General features: G+C 40.0%; 1 protein-coding gene across 2 annotated transcripts; it reads left to right on the top strand.

Moving 5' to 3' along the window:
* The first annotated feature begins 1,032 nt into the window (after positions 1–1,032).
* Positions 1,033–14,969, top strand: lmo4b (LIM domain only 4b). 2 transcript variants are annotated; one of them, XM_067459562.1, is made up of 5 exons: positions 1,033–1,399; positions 3,425–3,665; positions 9,673–9,769; positions 10,081–10,236; positions 13,955–14,969. In XM_067459562.1, the coding sequence occupies exons 2-5, from the start codon at positions 3,430–3,432 to the stop codon at positions 13,961–13,963; spliced, it is 498 nt and encodes a 165-aa protein (XP_067315663.1). In that variant the 5' UTR covers positions 1,033–1,399; positions 3,425–3,429; the 3' UTR covers positions 13,964–14,969. The 2 variants fall into 2 exon arrangements, with proteins under 2 accessions (XP_067315663.1, XP_067315662.1); XM_067459561.1 differs by lacking the exon at positions 1,033–1,399 and adding an exon at positions 2,840–3,160.
* Positions 14,970–15,993: the final 1,024 nt, after the last annotated feature.

Below are 15,993 nucleotides of genomic sequence, written 5' to 3'. Positions count from 1 at the left end.
TTGCACCAGTGGATGGCGCCACTGTAATAAGGAACATAAGCAAGACCTTGGGTGTTGATACTGAATTTTCACCTTGTCCATGCAACCAAATAGACTTTTGTACAGTTTGAATACCCTAGTCAACCTAACATAGAAAATAGAAATATTGAAAAGTTTCTTTCATATGGGAAATGACAACAAAACCTCTTATTATTTGAGAAGGACCATACTCTGCCATTGCAGGAAATATTAATGGAATACTGAATAATGCTTGGGTATAATTTTATAAATAAAATTATATATAAACTATATAAACATGGTTTGTCAGTACATTGCAAATACTTATTCGTGTTTAATCTCAAGATTTATCTCAAGATTTTCTTTTTAAATAGGCTACGAGACAACAAATTTATACAGAACTAGCCTAAGTAGGCTACAAACAAATAAAAATATCATCATGTCAAAACTTAAAAACTATGTGTAAATAGCCTATAACTGATAAATCATACATAAAGTGAAAAATGTACATCGTACATAAAGTGAAAAGTGTTTTCCAATAGGCTATAAACATTTTATTTAGGCCTAAAAAGTGATAATTTAAGATTTCTACTCTTTTTTTTCTTTTTTCTTTTTTTCTGCCATGGTTGTATTAAAGTGATAGCTTATGACAAGTTCATGACTCATCTTCAAAGTAAGAAATATGACGCACATACGTTTCTGGCAGATTTTGCGTTTTCACTGTGAAATTGTTCACATTTAAATATTTCTTTTTAATAATTGTACAGCATTTTGGTCCCTTAAAAGTTTACTGAAGCCCCCTAGTGGGTCCCGCTCCCGACCCTCCAGCTTGAGAACCACTGCCCTATCCAACCCAAAAAAGCAGACAGAGCCCACTCGACCGCAATCTTTCCTCCTTTGAACAGTGTGTGTCTAAGTCAATCTCGACTTCTCCTGATTGGCTAGATTTGTCATTCCGCTTGAATGGAGTTTTTCGTGATTGGCTGCAGCCTGATTGACGTCATCCTGTGAGATGAGGTTTACTCTAGGCTTTTTTCTGTCACTGACACATGTAGAGCACAAGCGACAAGCAACGGCGAGACATCAGCGCGAGAGGACACTTGCGAACAGAGGCGCTTGCTTCATCTATGGAAATTACGGAAGACATTCGCGAACGCTCGTTTAACAAAACCGCCGCTGATCTTTCCAGCGATAACCAGACGATTTGAAAAAGGTGACGGCAACAGTGGAAATACAATCTGAAAACTCCATTTCCTTGACTCTTTCACAGCAGTGAGAAGTATTCATGCACGCGCTCCGTGTGTGAGTTTTTTTGGACTGTGCGCGTTATTTTTATTGTCTACAGAGAAAACAGACTGCTGAACATTTCTCACCAACCATTCAACCATTACATTTCAAAGAGGTTAGTACATTTTTCTACAACAGTTCACGTTTTGTTTTATGATAGTAATTTCATAGCGTCGCGAGAGGGAGACGCATTTGTTATGAAGCGTCACAATGTTGCAGATTTAGTATTAAAACCTCTACACTTTTAAACATAAAGGGTGTCTGTTTTTATTTAAAACTTTTTATTTTTTTATGTATTATTATTATGTGCAATTTGTATTGCATGTCACGCGCGTAACACAAATAACGTACTTGTAATGTAGTGGTGTGGTGGACATGGTGTGTTTACTCATATGAACACCAGATAGGCTATTTAGATAAGCTCGATGGAGTTTTTATGCATTTCGAGTTTATAACGTCATATTATTACATCCGAAGTACAGATGGTCAACAATCCAAATCATAAGTGCATATTCTGCATCTTTTGCTGTGCCTGGTGCATTGTAATAGAGGCAGATGTACAGGCTCCAGGACTGCGATCTGTATTACCGTTGGCTATGGGCTGCTGATCTGTTTTATATTTCTGCACATCCCCTCGCTTAAATTGCCTGTCCGTGTAATTACTCGAGTTTGCCCATTTGACTTAAAAGCCACCCCCTCCCTGCCTCCCTCTCTTCAAATCTCCCCTCTTCCCTCTTACTGGGAATGAAACTTGACGATGGTCCGATCTTATTTATCTGAGGGAGTCACTTTCGGTCTCTGATTCATCTCCCTTTAGATTTAATCAGCACTAAGGTATTGCTTGTCCCTAAGAGCCTCCACTAATGGGGTTACTGAATGCCTCTCTCCCTCTCTCAGTGCAATGTTTTCTACCCCCCGCCTCTCTCTTCTCCTCTAATTACCTTTCAACAAAGATTTGGCTTACAGCCTTCCACGAATATATCTTAAATTTTAATCTTTCCCACTTCGGTCCAGCGGTCCTCCTTATGGAACCTGGGAAAGATTAAAATTGCAGATGTATTAGTGGAAGGATGGAGCAGAAGTGCATGCATGCGGTACTGATGGATCAACAGACCAAAGTACAGAACTGCAATCATAAATGAGGGTGCGTGGTTAATGTGATTTCTGTCAGAGGCAGATACTTCTGTAGGCCGGCATTAACTGATTCTTGCATATGCCGAATGATCCAACATACCGGGGGTAATTTCACGCGGCAGTGACCAGTCCCCAAAGCGAACCCTGCTGAATGTTCTTCATGATGTTGGCTGGAAATCCGTCATCTGATAACCTAAGTGAAAGCGAGTGGAATATGTCGACCTCTGAATGGATCATACAACTTCAAGGGTTCCCCAATTAACTGCTCCAGTTCTGGCCACAGTAGCACTTGGGTCTCTCTCTCTCTCTCTCTCTCTCTCTCTCTCTCTCTCTCTCTCTCCCCCCACACACACACATACACATGAAGGTCCAGGTAAATGTAGTTTAAAAGCAATGTGGACAACCTAACAAAAGCCAGCGGCTCTTTAATTGTTCCAGCGACTTTAATGTTATCAGCGAACAGACATTTATCACAAATGGACCAAAGGAGCTGACTTCAGCACTTAGATAAAGATCAAGGACAGCCTGCCACTTAAAACAATTCTCAGACTTGCTTGCAGGCATTATATGCATTTCAATTATTTCAAAAGAGCTTTTAGGAAGCGTGCCTCTGAAAACATTCAGTGTTTTGGGTCACTGTTCAGGCTCCAGGTGTTTTAGATCTTGCGATGACAAAACTTCTCTCAGAAACTGACAGTCGTGACTGACTTTGCAAGATATATGGATTTAAGTAATGCAGATGGTATTTGAATACTTTTAGGGTCACAGTTTTTTGTATATGGTTTATAGTTAAAAAGTTTGACTTATTTTTTTGTGGGATAGACATTTGTGCAGAAAAGCTTTGAGCAAATAATTACAAAACTAGCAAATTATTTTAAATACATGTCGTTTTTTTCTTTTCTTTTCTTGATATCCTATAGCCACAAAGATTTTCAAAACTTCTTAACTCTGGACTGACTGCTCAAATCTAACCATGTCTCCCTTCTGTCTCTTTATGTTTCTGCAGACACAATGGTGAACCCTGGAGGAAGTGCCCAGCCCCCACCTGTTGGAGCGGGATCTCTGTCGTGGAAGCGCTGTGCGGGTTGTGGGGGAAAGATTGCCGATCGCTTTCTCCTGTATGCCATGGACAGTTATTGGCACAGCCGCTGTCTGAAATGCTCCTGCTGCCAAGCACAGCTCGGAGAGATCGGCACATCCTGCTACACCAAGAGTGGCATGATCCTATGTAGAAACGACTACATCAGGTTAGACACATTTATTATTGATTTCAATCGGCGCAAGTCACAATCACAACCGCATTCATGTGTTTGAGGAACGTGTCAGCTTTTGTGTTCATAAAAGGGTTTCTCTCAAGTTTCTTCGGATTTCTGATGCGCTTGTGAAATCATGTTTAAATGGGCTCTTCGGTTATGTGTTCTGATCTGTGCTTTTTGATGGTCTTTGAAGCCAAACTTCAGATAGTTCATACATCTGGACATTATGACAGTCCAGCGACCACATGAAATGACATTAGGCATGTAATGATTAGATGAAGTGATGGTTGTCAAGAAAAAAAAGATATTAAGGAAAAAGTTACGAGCCATCAAGCTTCTCACGGAGCAGAGCGTATTTTCCATTGAGAACATGTGTCTCAGATTGTGCCGTCAGCGGCCCTCGTTAAAACGCGCTGGTTAAACCCTCAACGGGACACTCTTAAAAAAGAGGTCAAGCCACTGACATGTTGACAGAGCAGAAGACGACAGAGATTCTTTCTCCAGAACATCTGCAAGTCTGTGGCTCTCGCCATATTTCACCCTTAAGCAAAAGGAGCTGCGCTACTAGGGCCGTGTGTGTGTTTGCTTTACGAGATGCTAGAAAACTCGATTGGTAAGGCAGAGCTGACCTTCGACTCTGTGGGAATTTAAAAGAGTTTTCACATCCTCTCTGCCGTGTTTTGTTTATCACAAAGAGACCATTTAATTAGCAAAAAGGCCCTTTTTAAATATTTATGCAAGTAAGTCTGACACCCAGAGCGGTGGCTGGGTGACGGCCCGGCAGTCTCACTCAGCCGATGTGGATGGCCTGATTTGACAGGCTGATCCTTCAACACCGTGACCTATGCAAGGGCAAAGTGAAAACCCTAAGAGCCCTCCAGAACTTCTCGCATTGAGAAGTTTGTAGCCGTCTTAGATTATTTCTTTAGTTTTGAAAAATGGAAAAACACAGTGTGAGTGACTTTGATAATGGAATGCCTATATTTTTCTTATTAAAACAGGAAGGCCAATTTAAAAGTTAATTCTTAAAATGAAGTATGCATGATATATTCCGCTCTTCCCGCCAGAAAGAGTGTTTTTTGGCAGAACTACAGTCATTAGTGAGTATTTACCTTGGCATGCGCTTCGCCCTGGATAATTCAGCGAAGCCTCGCATTGACACTGCTGCCGGCAGGCTGGAACAACAGGTGTCAACCAGAGCAAACCTGAGACGACCAGTCCAAATGTGAAGAGTGCCTTCACTCTTTCCACTCCACCTGATCTGAAGGGATCAAGTCTACAAGACTCGCCGCTAGAACCGGGCCTGTGAGCCTAATTAAAACAAGCTGGGAGGGAAAAGTAGCTACACCTTTCTCCTCGTAATAAGAGCGCGTCGGGCGGGAGAACGGAGCTAAAACGCAGCTCGCGCGAGCCTGTGATCTGAGGAGAGATAAGAGGGGGAAAATAACATCTGACAGTGAGTCCACACAATTAAAAGCTTTAATTAGAGTCCCCCTCCATTTTCCTTTAGTCCTGATGGGTTTTATCTAATGAGATCTAGTGCCTGGCTCCTATCCGCTTCCAATGACGTGTCCGAAATGAATGAGAGCCACATTGCAAACAAAACATTTAATTAACCAAATTGGCTTTTGAGAGAGCTGGAGAGCAAGAGAGAGAGAGAGAGAGAGAGAGAGAGAGAGAGAGAGAGAGAGAGCGAGAGACAGAGAGAGAGAGAGAAGGGATTATTGCGAAGGCCAGTCCCCTTAGGGGATTTTAAAGGGGCCTCCCTTATTTTTGTAATGGATTATTAAATTGCCCTTGCTGTGTAAATAATGAAGTTACATATCCAGAATTATATTAATACCACTGATGCAAAAAGGCTTAGCGATTGATTGGTATGGCGCGAGTGAAAACGCATCCCATTTTCCCTAATGGCAGATGGGGGGAAATGACATGGGATGATAGGCTTCTGATACCACTCAGCTCGAGGCCACCAGTGCCAAGCACAAGGGCAACCGGCATGAGTTGTAGATTTCAGCTGTTTTAGCCCCAGAGAAGCAGGAGGGACTCATTCGAAATCATGTTGTCCTTAAGCCATGGCTGATATTTGCGTTAGCTGGAGAGAACAGAGAGAGAGAGAGAATTAATTTTGGGAGTGAGCAATCATGTGACCATAAGGTTGTGGGGGAAAAACACTGTCCTTTTAATTGAATAGAGCCAGGTAATTAAATGGCACTTTTCCAATAGAACGTGCTAGGTAAATCTAATAGTTGGTTATTTAATATCACTTTGAAGTCTGCCCACTCAAGCACTATGACAGCATGGGAGCATGTGAACTATTAAGCCAGGAAATACTTGGATCTCAGAAATTAATTAAATCGCATGCAATTTAGGGGAAACGTTTATCTTGATTTGTCATAACAGAATTAATTCAAGGCCTTCAATCCACTTGGGACTAGATCTGTTACTCTGAATTAACCGAGTGTCATTTGGCTGCTTTCAGCCCCCTCCGCCCGCCCGCCCGCCCGCTCTTTGCCGTGAAATCTCCTCCTACCCTTCCCTTCCACCCTACCCACCTTCTCTCTCTCTCTCTCTCTCTTTCCCTAATGTAACATTGCCATTATGCAAAGCCCTGCTTAAGTATCAATATGGCCCGGTGCTTTTAAGGTGCTTTGGCTGCTAATGTTGAGAGGCATTTTTATAATGGACTGTGTTGCAGAAATCATTGTTGTACCAACTTGCATCACTCCACTCAAAAGGTTCCGCTTAAGAGGCCGAGCTTCTGCCAGATGGCCCAGAACAGCCCTGCTAGGTTGTATTTTACCTCACAGTCGGTATCCAAATTAAATCCTCTAGACATCGCCTATGGAGGAGTGCAGACAGATTTCTTGTCTTGCTTTCGTAATGAAAGACAGTTGTAGATTGTAGCCCCTATTTATTCTGCCTGTTTCCCGAGATGGAGCAAGTCAATAAATCAGCATTTCGCAATGTTTCGCCGACATAATCCTCCTCCTCTGATTGATCAAAGGACTGAATACCTAGAAAGTGAGAAAACTACTAAGGAGAGGCTGATTTGAGGAGAAGGAAGCCAAAACTGGTGGTGTCATTGCAATTAAAGAGTCCCTTGGCTTTAATTATGGTGACCCGTGATATCGCTCCTCTACGCTCCCCTCGTCAGCAACAGAGTTCAATGGCGAAAGAAACCATTAGAGGTGAGGAGCAGACTGATAGCAACTTAATTGAGCACCTAAAGCCTTCAGGCCTTTAAATCAAATGCTATCAGCAGCCATCCCCTGCTCAAATAATTAACCTGCTACGCTGTGTATAGAGCGGCAAGAAAATAAAAAGATTGCCTGGAGATTCTTCATGTTTTTTTCCCTGTGAAAGACAACAGGGCAATTAAAAGGGGAGCGCACTCTGAGGCCGGATCCCAAATAATATGTACTTGTAAGCAAATTTAGGTGCGAGCGCTCTGGGATTGTCGAATCAAGCGCACGTCGCGGCTCGGCAGATTGCTTTCTCAAGGCCGGGGGAAGATGTCATTTTACAGGTGAATCAAACCGCAGCGTTTAAAGAACCCTGTCCCAAGCCCAGCCCCACCCCCCCGACATTTGCCTAGCATGACTGGCCCATCGACGCCATTGAAGCCATGCTGTTGTCACAAGCCTACAGCTAATTACGTTTGAAATTGAGTTTTGATTGAGCTGCTCCAATCGATGCCACAGCCAAATTTGTTTTCCCCTCCCCCCCCTCACTCCACAGCCGCCGCTGAAGGGAAACTCTTAAAGCTTCACTTGCTTGTCGTGTAGCGCCCTCAATAAACGGCACATATGCGTATGCAAAACGTCACAGACGACAGCTGTTTCGACATCGGAATGCATATGTTCTCATGCGTGCGGTGATGCTATATCGGCATCCACACAATGCACATTATCGGGTTATGAGTTGGAAGTATTTTGAGGGACGAAATCATCCTTGATTCTGTGACTAAGTACACGTGGAACACGCTCTCAATGTTCCCTTCATCCTTTTCCTCTCTATCCTTTTTTGGCCTTTCCCCATTTCTCTCCCTCTATCCATATAACAGTCTCTTTCTTTCTTTCTTTCTTTCTTGCTTCCTTCCTCATATCCCCCCCCCCTCTCTCTCTCTCTGGAGCTTGTCAGATGCTGTGGTCTTATTTGATTGCATAGGAAAAGTGCAGTGATAGAGCAAACAGCCAGTGAGATATGATGACAAATGGGTCCAGATCCCAGTAAATTACTTTCTGCTCAAATCGAAATTTCATTCAGTTTGTTGCTCGGCAAGATGAAGTAATCTAAATTGTGGACTCAGAAGGCAGATAGAAAGGAAGCAGGAGCAAGCATTTCATTATCAAGAGACTGAGAGAGAGAGAGAGAGAGAGAGAGAGAGAGAGAGAGAGAGAGAGAGAGAGAGAGAGAGAGAGAGAGAGAGAGAGAGAGAGAGGGAAGGTTAGAGACGAAAGAGATGAGCAGAAGCAAATCTAAAGTGTTGACACCATGATTGAAAAGGTTAACCCATGCACATTATATATCAACCCGGGTAGCCGAGGGTTTCTAATGGAAAGGCGGCGGTGACTGAGCACTCGCTTGAGTCCTAATGGCAAAAGCGCTGTGTCTCCGCCTAGATGTACAATCAAATATTCTTAGGCCCTGATTGCTTATGTTCTAGGTTATTATTAGGTTGCAAAAATGAACACCAAAGGTAATACTTAGTCCCAGTGGCAGAGGCTTTTGGAGGACAGGATGCAGGATTTTTTCATTTGGTTTGCTGATATTACTATGATTTTATTTTTCCTACATCAGAATATTGAAGATGTAATTTGTTCTGCATGTTTTAGAGAGAGACTGAGAGAGGGAGAAAAAGAGGCTTGTGTACAAGATGAACAAATGATTTAACCTGTCCTTGCAAGGATTTCATTGTTACAGTAAAACAAGGCCAAACAGGTTAACAAACCTCTTTGATCCACACAGAAGTATTCATTAGGTGTTAATAAGGACCATGTGCATCTCCAGTGTGTTTCATGTCAAATATCCGTCACCAACAATTTGATGGTTCTCACGCTAAATATGACCCATATGATTTTCACCTGTGATAAAAAGAGTTTTCACTTCCATACAGTGAAAATGAATAGTGACTGTAGCTGTCAATCACCAATAACGACAAAATACTAAAGATTTATAAAAAAATCATCCACATACTCACATGCTATACACACTACCATTCAAAAGTTTGAGAATTATAAAAAAATATACCTTCATTAAGCAAGAGTTGATAATATGTTGGTAAATTTTGAAATTACCATTGAATATTAATAAATGTATTGCTCATTTTTAGTTCATGTTAACTAATATAGTTAACTAATGTTAACAACTGAAACCTTATTGTTAAGTGTTGCCAAAATTTCTCTTTAAAATAATTTTTAACATAATAGAATGATTTCTGAAGGGCAGTGTAACACTAAAGACTGGTGTAATGTCTGTTGAATATTCACAATCCAACTTATTACTGTTTTTGCAATATTACTGTTTTACTGTATTTTTTATCAAATAAATGTAGCATTGAGGAACTTCCTTTAAAAATATTAAAACATCTGACTAACCTCAAACTTTTGAATGGTTACATGTTCCACGTCTCCTGAAGCCATTCGATAGGTTTGTTTAAAGAAAAGACTGAAATTTGATATTTTTTAAATGCCATCCATACAGTGATTGACTTTACTATTAATGCAATTAGATTTAATTTGTATGCACAGGTCACACTGTGTGAATGAAAATAGATTGTGGCAATGAATGAGATTATTGGTCATAAGACAATTGTATTAAATACTATTTCAATGAATAATTTTGTTAATGGTTATTGTTATTCATAGTTATGATATTTTCTGGCACTTTTACTGATGGTCATTTCTATCATGCTATAAAGTGTCTATGACGGATTCAGTCTCACACTTTATCTCTTGTTTTGACAGTGCTAACATGTCTCTGTTTCTTTTCACAGGTTATTTGGGAACAGTGGGGCGTGCAGCGCGTGTGGTCAGTCCATCCCGGCCAGTGAACTGGTTATGAGGGCACAGGGAAACGTGTACCATCTCAAGGTAACCTTTAATCTTTAAGTGCTCTAAAATGAAATGCTCCTTTGCACTACAAATTTCTTTCCCACTCCACAGAGTCTGCTTTTCTTCAATGATTGATTTATGGTGTGCTATATATTAGCCTATGATTGATACCAAATCAAAAATATTGAATGTAAATTTTAGTCAGTACTAGGGTAGTATTAAATGCCATTGTAGAATCTCCAGAAGAAATTAATATAAAGTAGATAAGGATTTAACCTTTTCTGAGATTGATCCGAGATCTGATGCTGAGGATTTGTTGGTAATGGAGTCCCTTTTATTGTCTCCTGCAGTGTTTCACATGTTCCACCTGCCGGAACCGGCTGGTCCCTGGTGACCGGTTTCACTACATCAACGGCAGCTTGTTCTGCGAACACGACAGACCCACAGCACTCATCAACGGCCATTTGAGTTCACTGCAGACTAACCCTCTACTGCCTGACCAGAAAGTGAGAGCCACTGTCTTTCTGTTATCAAAGTTTCCAGATTTCTCTGATATAAGTTCAGTATAAGCATGGGCGATCTTCCCAAAGTTTCATATCACAAACTTTTAACAATCACGATTCACGATTCATGATCACAATCGCGATCTTACCAAGTTTGAGATGTACTATCAAGAATTTCCTGATGATAAAAATCCTATGGACTTATCTATTTGCTTATCTACTTAAAACAAAATAAAGTATTGCATTAAACAATCAGTTGTCAAAATAGTCAACAAGTGGTGGTCAGCTGATATATAGTTTTTTTGATCACTGATGGCCGATATCTTAAAGAGCAGGGCGATATAAAGATATATATCTAGATATATCCTATATATATATATATATATATATATATATATATATATATATATATATCTGAAAATTAATTAAAAAAAATTATTCTCAAAATTAAACACAGATTTTAGATTGTAACTTCTTAATTCGGTAATTATGTTGTAATTACAAATAAAGAAATAGTTTGATAAAATATGAATAAAAAGTATATCTAACTGGACACTCAGTGATTTTGTGTGCACAGGGAATCATATTTCTTCAAATAAAGACAATGCAATATTCAGCACACAGGGAAAATGGCATGAATATGTTTGCCTTTGTGTTACTACTAATAATATACCAAACGTTACAATATGTTTTGAATACAGTTCTAACCAGGAACGTATTAGACAAATCTGTTGAACCGAGACAATAAACTAATGAAGATGGAGAACTAGAGCTCTGATGCTGCCGTTCTCAGCGTCGTCAAAATAAATATCTATGATTCTCTTGAAAAGTAGATTGTGGACGTCTTTAAGATCAATCACTATATGAAATCGTCCGGTCGCCCACCTCTATTTCAGTATATATCCAGACACACCATTCGGTCAGCCACTGCATCTTATATCTGTCTTATATCTGAGCATATTGTAGTTTTAAGGAACAGGATGTTAAATGGCAGTATATATAATGCTGAGCTCCTTAACTCATACTCAGGTCTGGAAGACAAGCATAATGGCTAATTTATCACAATTATTGTTAACTTGCTGTCGTGAGATCACAGCAAACGCGAGCGTTTTTAGTTACAGAACAGGTGAGGTGAAAATGATTCCCTCCTCCCTAACCCTGACACCTTTAAATTCAATACTTATTATGTATAATTAATTTGTGGTGGTCCACAAGATGTATAATTCTGTTGACACACATTTTCCTACATCATTTTGCTCCTTAAAGCACCAACAAAAGGTGCGTTCTCCTTTCTTAATCTGGTTCGGTTTTCAAACAAGACTTAAAATAAGACAAACGCTTGCTGGCTTTAAGCATTCTGTCCCATTTTCGTCCATGTTTTCAACTCTACAGTTCTGTCTGACTATTTGCTCCTCCGATGCTGCACAGCAAGCTTTAAATAAACAGAACCAGACGCCAAGCAGGCAAATTATTTACCTAATTCCTCTTCTCGCCTTTGGGACCGTCTGCAATAAGACTTCATTGTGTAGTCAGCCACCAGCCGATTGTATCACACGGCAGCACTGAAAATAACGTCTCAGTGACACATAATCAGTATTGATATGGAGACAACGGGGACGTGGGAGCTCGTACGGGAGAGATCGGACAGTTTTCGACTCTCCTAGTGAACATTTATTTCACCTTCAAGAGGAAAAAAGATAGTCTGAGGAGAGATGTAGCGAGCAGGGAAAGAGCTCCATTAAGCGCAGTGCTCTGTTAGAGGCCTTTTAAGGCATCGTCACTTTTACAAATTAGCTCCAAGAGCGTGTTGCGTTTCAAATTGAAAGCCTTTGCATTATCAAGCTTAATTTTAAATGTCTGTTTAAGCCCCCATCCTTCCATTCCTTCTCCTTCCTCTTCCCTGCTCTCGCTCGGCGGCTGCCACTGTGTAAATATGAGGCCTCATTGTTTATTTATGTGCCGACATCAATTGTAGTGAAAACAGCTGAATTATTAATGCTAAAATGCAATCTGAATATTGGCCTCGCTGCTTTAATTATAGTGGAGAGAGAGTTCTTAAATACACCCAGATGCCCTTCTCAGGAATAGAGAAGTGTCCACGTGTCCTCAGGAGATACTTAAACAGTCGTGTTTTCGCTTGGTAAAGAGAGATTCGAATCATTATTAAGAAACTTAGCTCAGCTACTCACTGCAGTGAAGAAACACTGTAATTTATGATATTGCCGTGCGTTTTCACTCCTCAAATTTGCCACTTTGTGCAATTCTCCTGCTTCTCCAAACCTAAAGAAATGGGCTGGAAACCGAAACAAGCCAGCAGAGTGAGAACCAAATGAGCGCTTCCCTAGACAGTTAGGAGGCCTCGTCCGGCAGCCATTGTTTTTATTATGTGCAATTTCATGGTGACATAATTGGTGCTGTCCGTGTCCACGGCTGAGGACATTTGATGCTCATTTATTAAGTAGCTCTCCGGCTTCTCCCTAATCTCTTTGTTCAGGACAGACAAATTACATTTCTCATGCTGAGCCTGAACCCAGGGGAGCCAAACCTTCACAGCCTCCGTCTCTTTAATTAGCCCTCCGATGTGGGGTGGCGTGGGGGGCTTGCAATTACTAATACAGTAGCCTGAAACCCCTTAGTAACTTGAGGTAAGATGGGAAAAGCAAATTGCCCGCCCCCCGCCCCTAGAATGTTTAAAAAACAAAAGGAAGGAGAATGTTAGGGTGGAAAAAGTTTGTCGTGACTGTCTGTGAAAGCAGAACCCTGGCACTTATATATTGGGATAATTGTCTCAGCTGCGCAAGAACTTAGCACCCTAGGGACTTGTGGCACATCATTGTTAAAAATGAGACAAAAAGAGACTAACGACTAACTTTACAATATGTGGTTAAAATGCACAGGAAATAGGGCAGCAGATGGATTTGAAAGCCTTTCTGATCAATAAGTTAAGCAGGGGGCTTTAGCAGAGCTGGCGATCTTCATTTGACAAAAGAAGGACAAATTTTAAAAGGACATGATATTTTTTTTTTTTGTCTATTTGAAAACTAGTTTGCATGATGGTAGTTGTAGTTGTTGTATGCTGTAGTTGTAGATTTGTTGAAGTTGTACGTTTTATATACATATATATATATATATATATATATATATATATATATATATATATATATATATATATAAAAATAAAGACAAAACACACACACATGCTCGCACACAAAAAGCACATCTAATCTATTTCATGTATTCATACTTGTGGTGAGACCAACATGCAAACAAATAAAAATAAATAAATACCAGGATATTTTTTAATAAGGAAATACCATACCCTGTAGACCTTAATTACTATGTGCCAAGGTCAGTAATTCTTTTAAAATATCAGATAATTTGAACTATCACATGGCAAGTGAAGGTGTGTACAAAGTGTCATTTCTTTTAAAAACATGACAAAATATAATAAATTATTATGATTAACAGACACAAATGTATTCAAATATTTATCCGTTTTTATTTGATGGTTACACCACATGACTTTTCATTAAATGCAGTCAATAAGTTTAAGTATTTTTTTTAAAAAAAGGTGTACGAATGAATACATTTCAAAGCACTTCTCACGTTTTGCTGTTTTTCTTGGACGAAATGTGTCATTGACATATTTACAATTTCCTCAATTTTTCCCCCCTCTGTTAAGTGTGGCTAACAGGTCTGTTTCTTTCTCTTTGTCCTTCAGGTGTGTTAGGACGTAGGTGTTGCTCAAAGCAGGATGTGTGCCTTCATTTCAGCCCCTCGCTCATTGTCACAGAAGACCTTTTGGATCGGACCCCATCCCACTCCTTTCCTCAAAGCTCCGCTACTTCGAACCAGAGCGCCAAACTCAGGCTTGAGCTTCACCTTGACCTGCAATTGCCAGAGTCTCCCCTTTCACAGCCCTTTACTCCAAACTCCTGAATCATGGATGGAAAATACCCATGAGGCGGAATACTGAGGACTCCATGAACTGATCCAGGCGAGACCTCTGATCCCGAGGGACTCAAAGACTGACACAGAGAGAGACCAGCCGGAGGATGTTGTTTTGGGGTAAAAAGAGACAGAAGGGTGAAATTAAAATGACAAATGAAGCTGATCCACTGCAGCATTTTTTGAATCTGCTTTCATAACACTTGTTTGAAAATTTAGTGGGGGAATACTGACTTTCCTTTTTCCTTTATATTTTTGTCCTACCTTGTCTATTCTCCTTTTCTTCACAACATGGTATCTTCTCTTTCTATATTTTAGATGTTGTAAAGGGAATGTGTTTCATTTCGGATGATATAAAAATCCCGAAGTCTGGGTTCAAAGAAGTATCCGTGGCTTTTTTGTGGAAATCAAATCATGAACACTCTTGGTGTATTTGTAAAACTACCATGTACAGTATGTATGCATGTAAATGTTTTTGTCCCATTGTGGCTACCGTACATACGACACAGCAGCTAACCCTGTTCCCTTTCCCTCCAACCCGAAATCCCGCAACAAACAAAAAATGAAGCTCATAGCTGTCAACCTATAAATCCAGAATGAGAGAGAAATCTATTTGTGATATTTTCAGAGACATTTGCTCCAATATGGTGTATTTAATTAATAAAAAATGAGATTAAAAACACCCCTTTTTTAATCCTATTTAAATCTTTCACTGCATTTCTGTGTCAAAGATTCTTATTATGAAACTTGGCTGGCAGCCCAAGTTAAAGTCCTCATGTGAAAAGTTTGTTTTTATGCTCAGTGAAGTATGAGGACTAATGTGTGTTTTAAGCACCATGTATTTACATTGGGTTAATCCTAAATCTCTCACAGGTGTTCTTGTCACTCAATATGAATTAGGTACAGTATCTCAAAGAACACTCTACATCCAATTTTCCATCAGGAGACCGAAGGATTTGTATGATAACAGTAATTCATCTTGCAGAGTTGATCATTAAAAAAACTATGCTTTTTTTTTTATGAAGCTCCCTCAATGCGGCACCATCGTGAACCATCTATCCATCTCTGTCTCTCTGTGTTCTAATGCCGTAATTATGAATGCAGATGACGGGGTGGCTAATTGAACACGGATAAACATGTACACTTTCTTCTCTTTTCATATGAACATGCTATTCATTCCACGGTCCTTGTAGCGGATGAGGACGGGGGGGTGGAAATGCCCCTTTGAAGATTCAATTACCGCAGGGGGAGAGAAAGGTGTTGCAGCTTTTTGGGCCCAGACTGAATAGGCTATTTGCAGAACAAATCGGCGTTTGAAGCTGTTGCTCGACTTAATGGGTATGAAGAGGGTCTGATTTGCATTCCCAGAATGCCCTGTTGTAATCCGCACTCAGTTGTCAGACAGGTGGACAGGGAGCATGGTGACAATCTTTCATCATATCCATAATTTTTATAGCACTTTATTACAGCCTGTGGAAAGGTCTGTGGAAGCTGTATCTTCATTAAATCAGAAAATAATATTTTGTCTAGCTCAGACACTTAAAAATAAAGGTTACAAAGAGGGGTTTTGACAGCAATGCCATACAAGAACCATTTTGGGTTCCCCAAAGAACATTTCAGTGATTAGTTATTAAAAAAACTTTTTTGTTTTTCATTCTATGAACTAAAGTAACTTTGCAACTACATGTTGACTGTTGCACGACCTAAATAAGTCTACTAATACTCTAATGAGAGTTAACATTTAGTTGCAAAGTTACTTATAAAGTGGACCATCAACCCATTGTGTCACCCATTGTATAATCTAAATAAACT

The sequence above is a fragment of the Pseudorasbora parva genome, chromosome 12, assembly GCF_024679245.1.
Source record: "Pseudorasbora parva isolate DD20220531a chromosome 12, ASM2467924v1, whole genome shotgun sequence".
Lineage (NCBI taxonomy): Eukaryota > Metazoa > Chordata > Actinopteri > Cypriniformes > Gobionidae > Pseudorasbora > Pseudorasbora parva.
This window is presented reverse-complemented; position numbering and strand designations above follow the sequence as displayed.

What these genes read in the sequence shown, in the direction of transcription:
- lmo4b (XM_067459561.1), top strand. Translation starts at nt 3,139, where the DNA reads ATGGATTTAAGTAATGCAGATG. An exon ending in GGATTTAAGTAATGCAGATG is followed by an intron (nt 3,161 to 3,424) that starts GTATTTGAATAC and finishes ATGTTTCTGCAG; the next exon opens with ACACAATGGTGAACCCTGGA. An exon ending in GAAACGTGTACCATCTCAAG is followed by an intron (nt 9,770 to 10,080) that starts GTAACCTTTAAT and finishes TGTCTCCTGCAG; the next exon opens with TGTTTCACATGTTCCACCTG.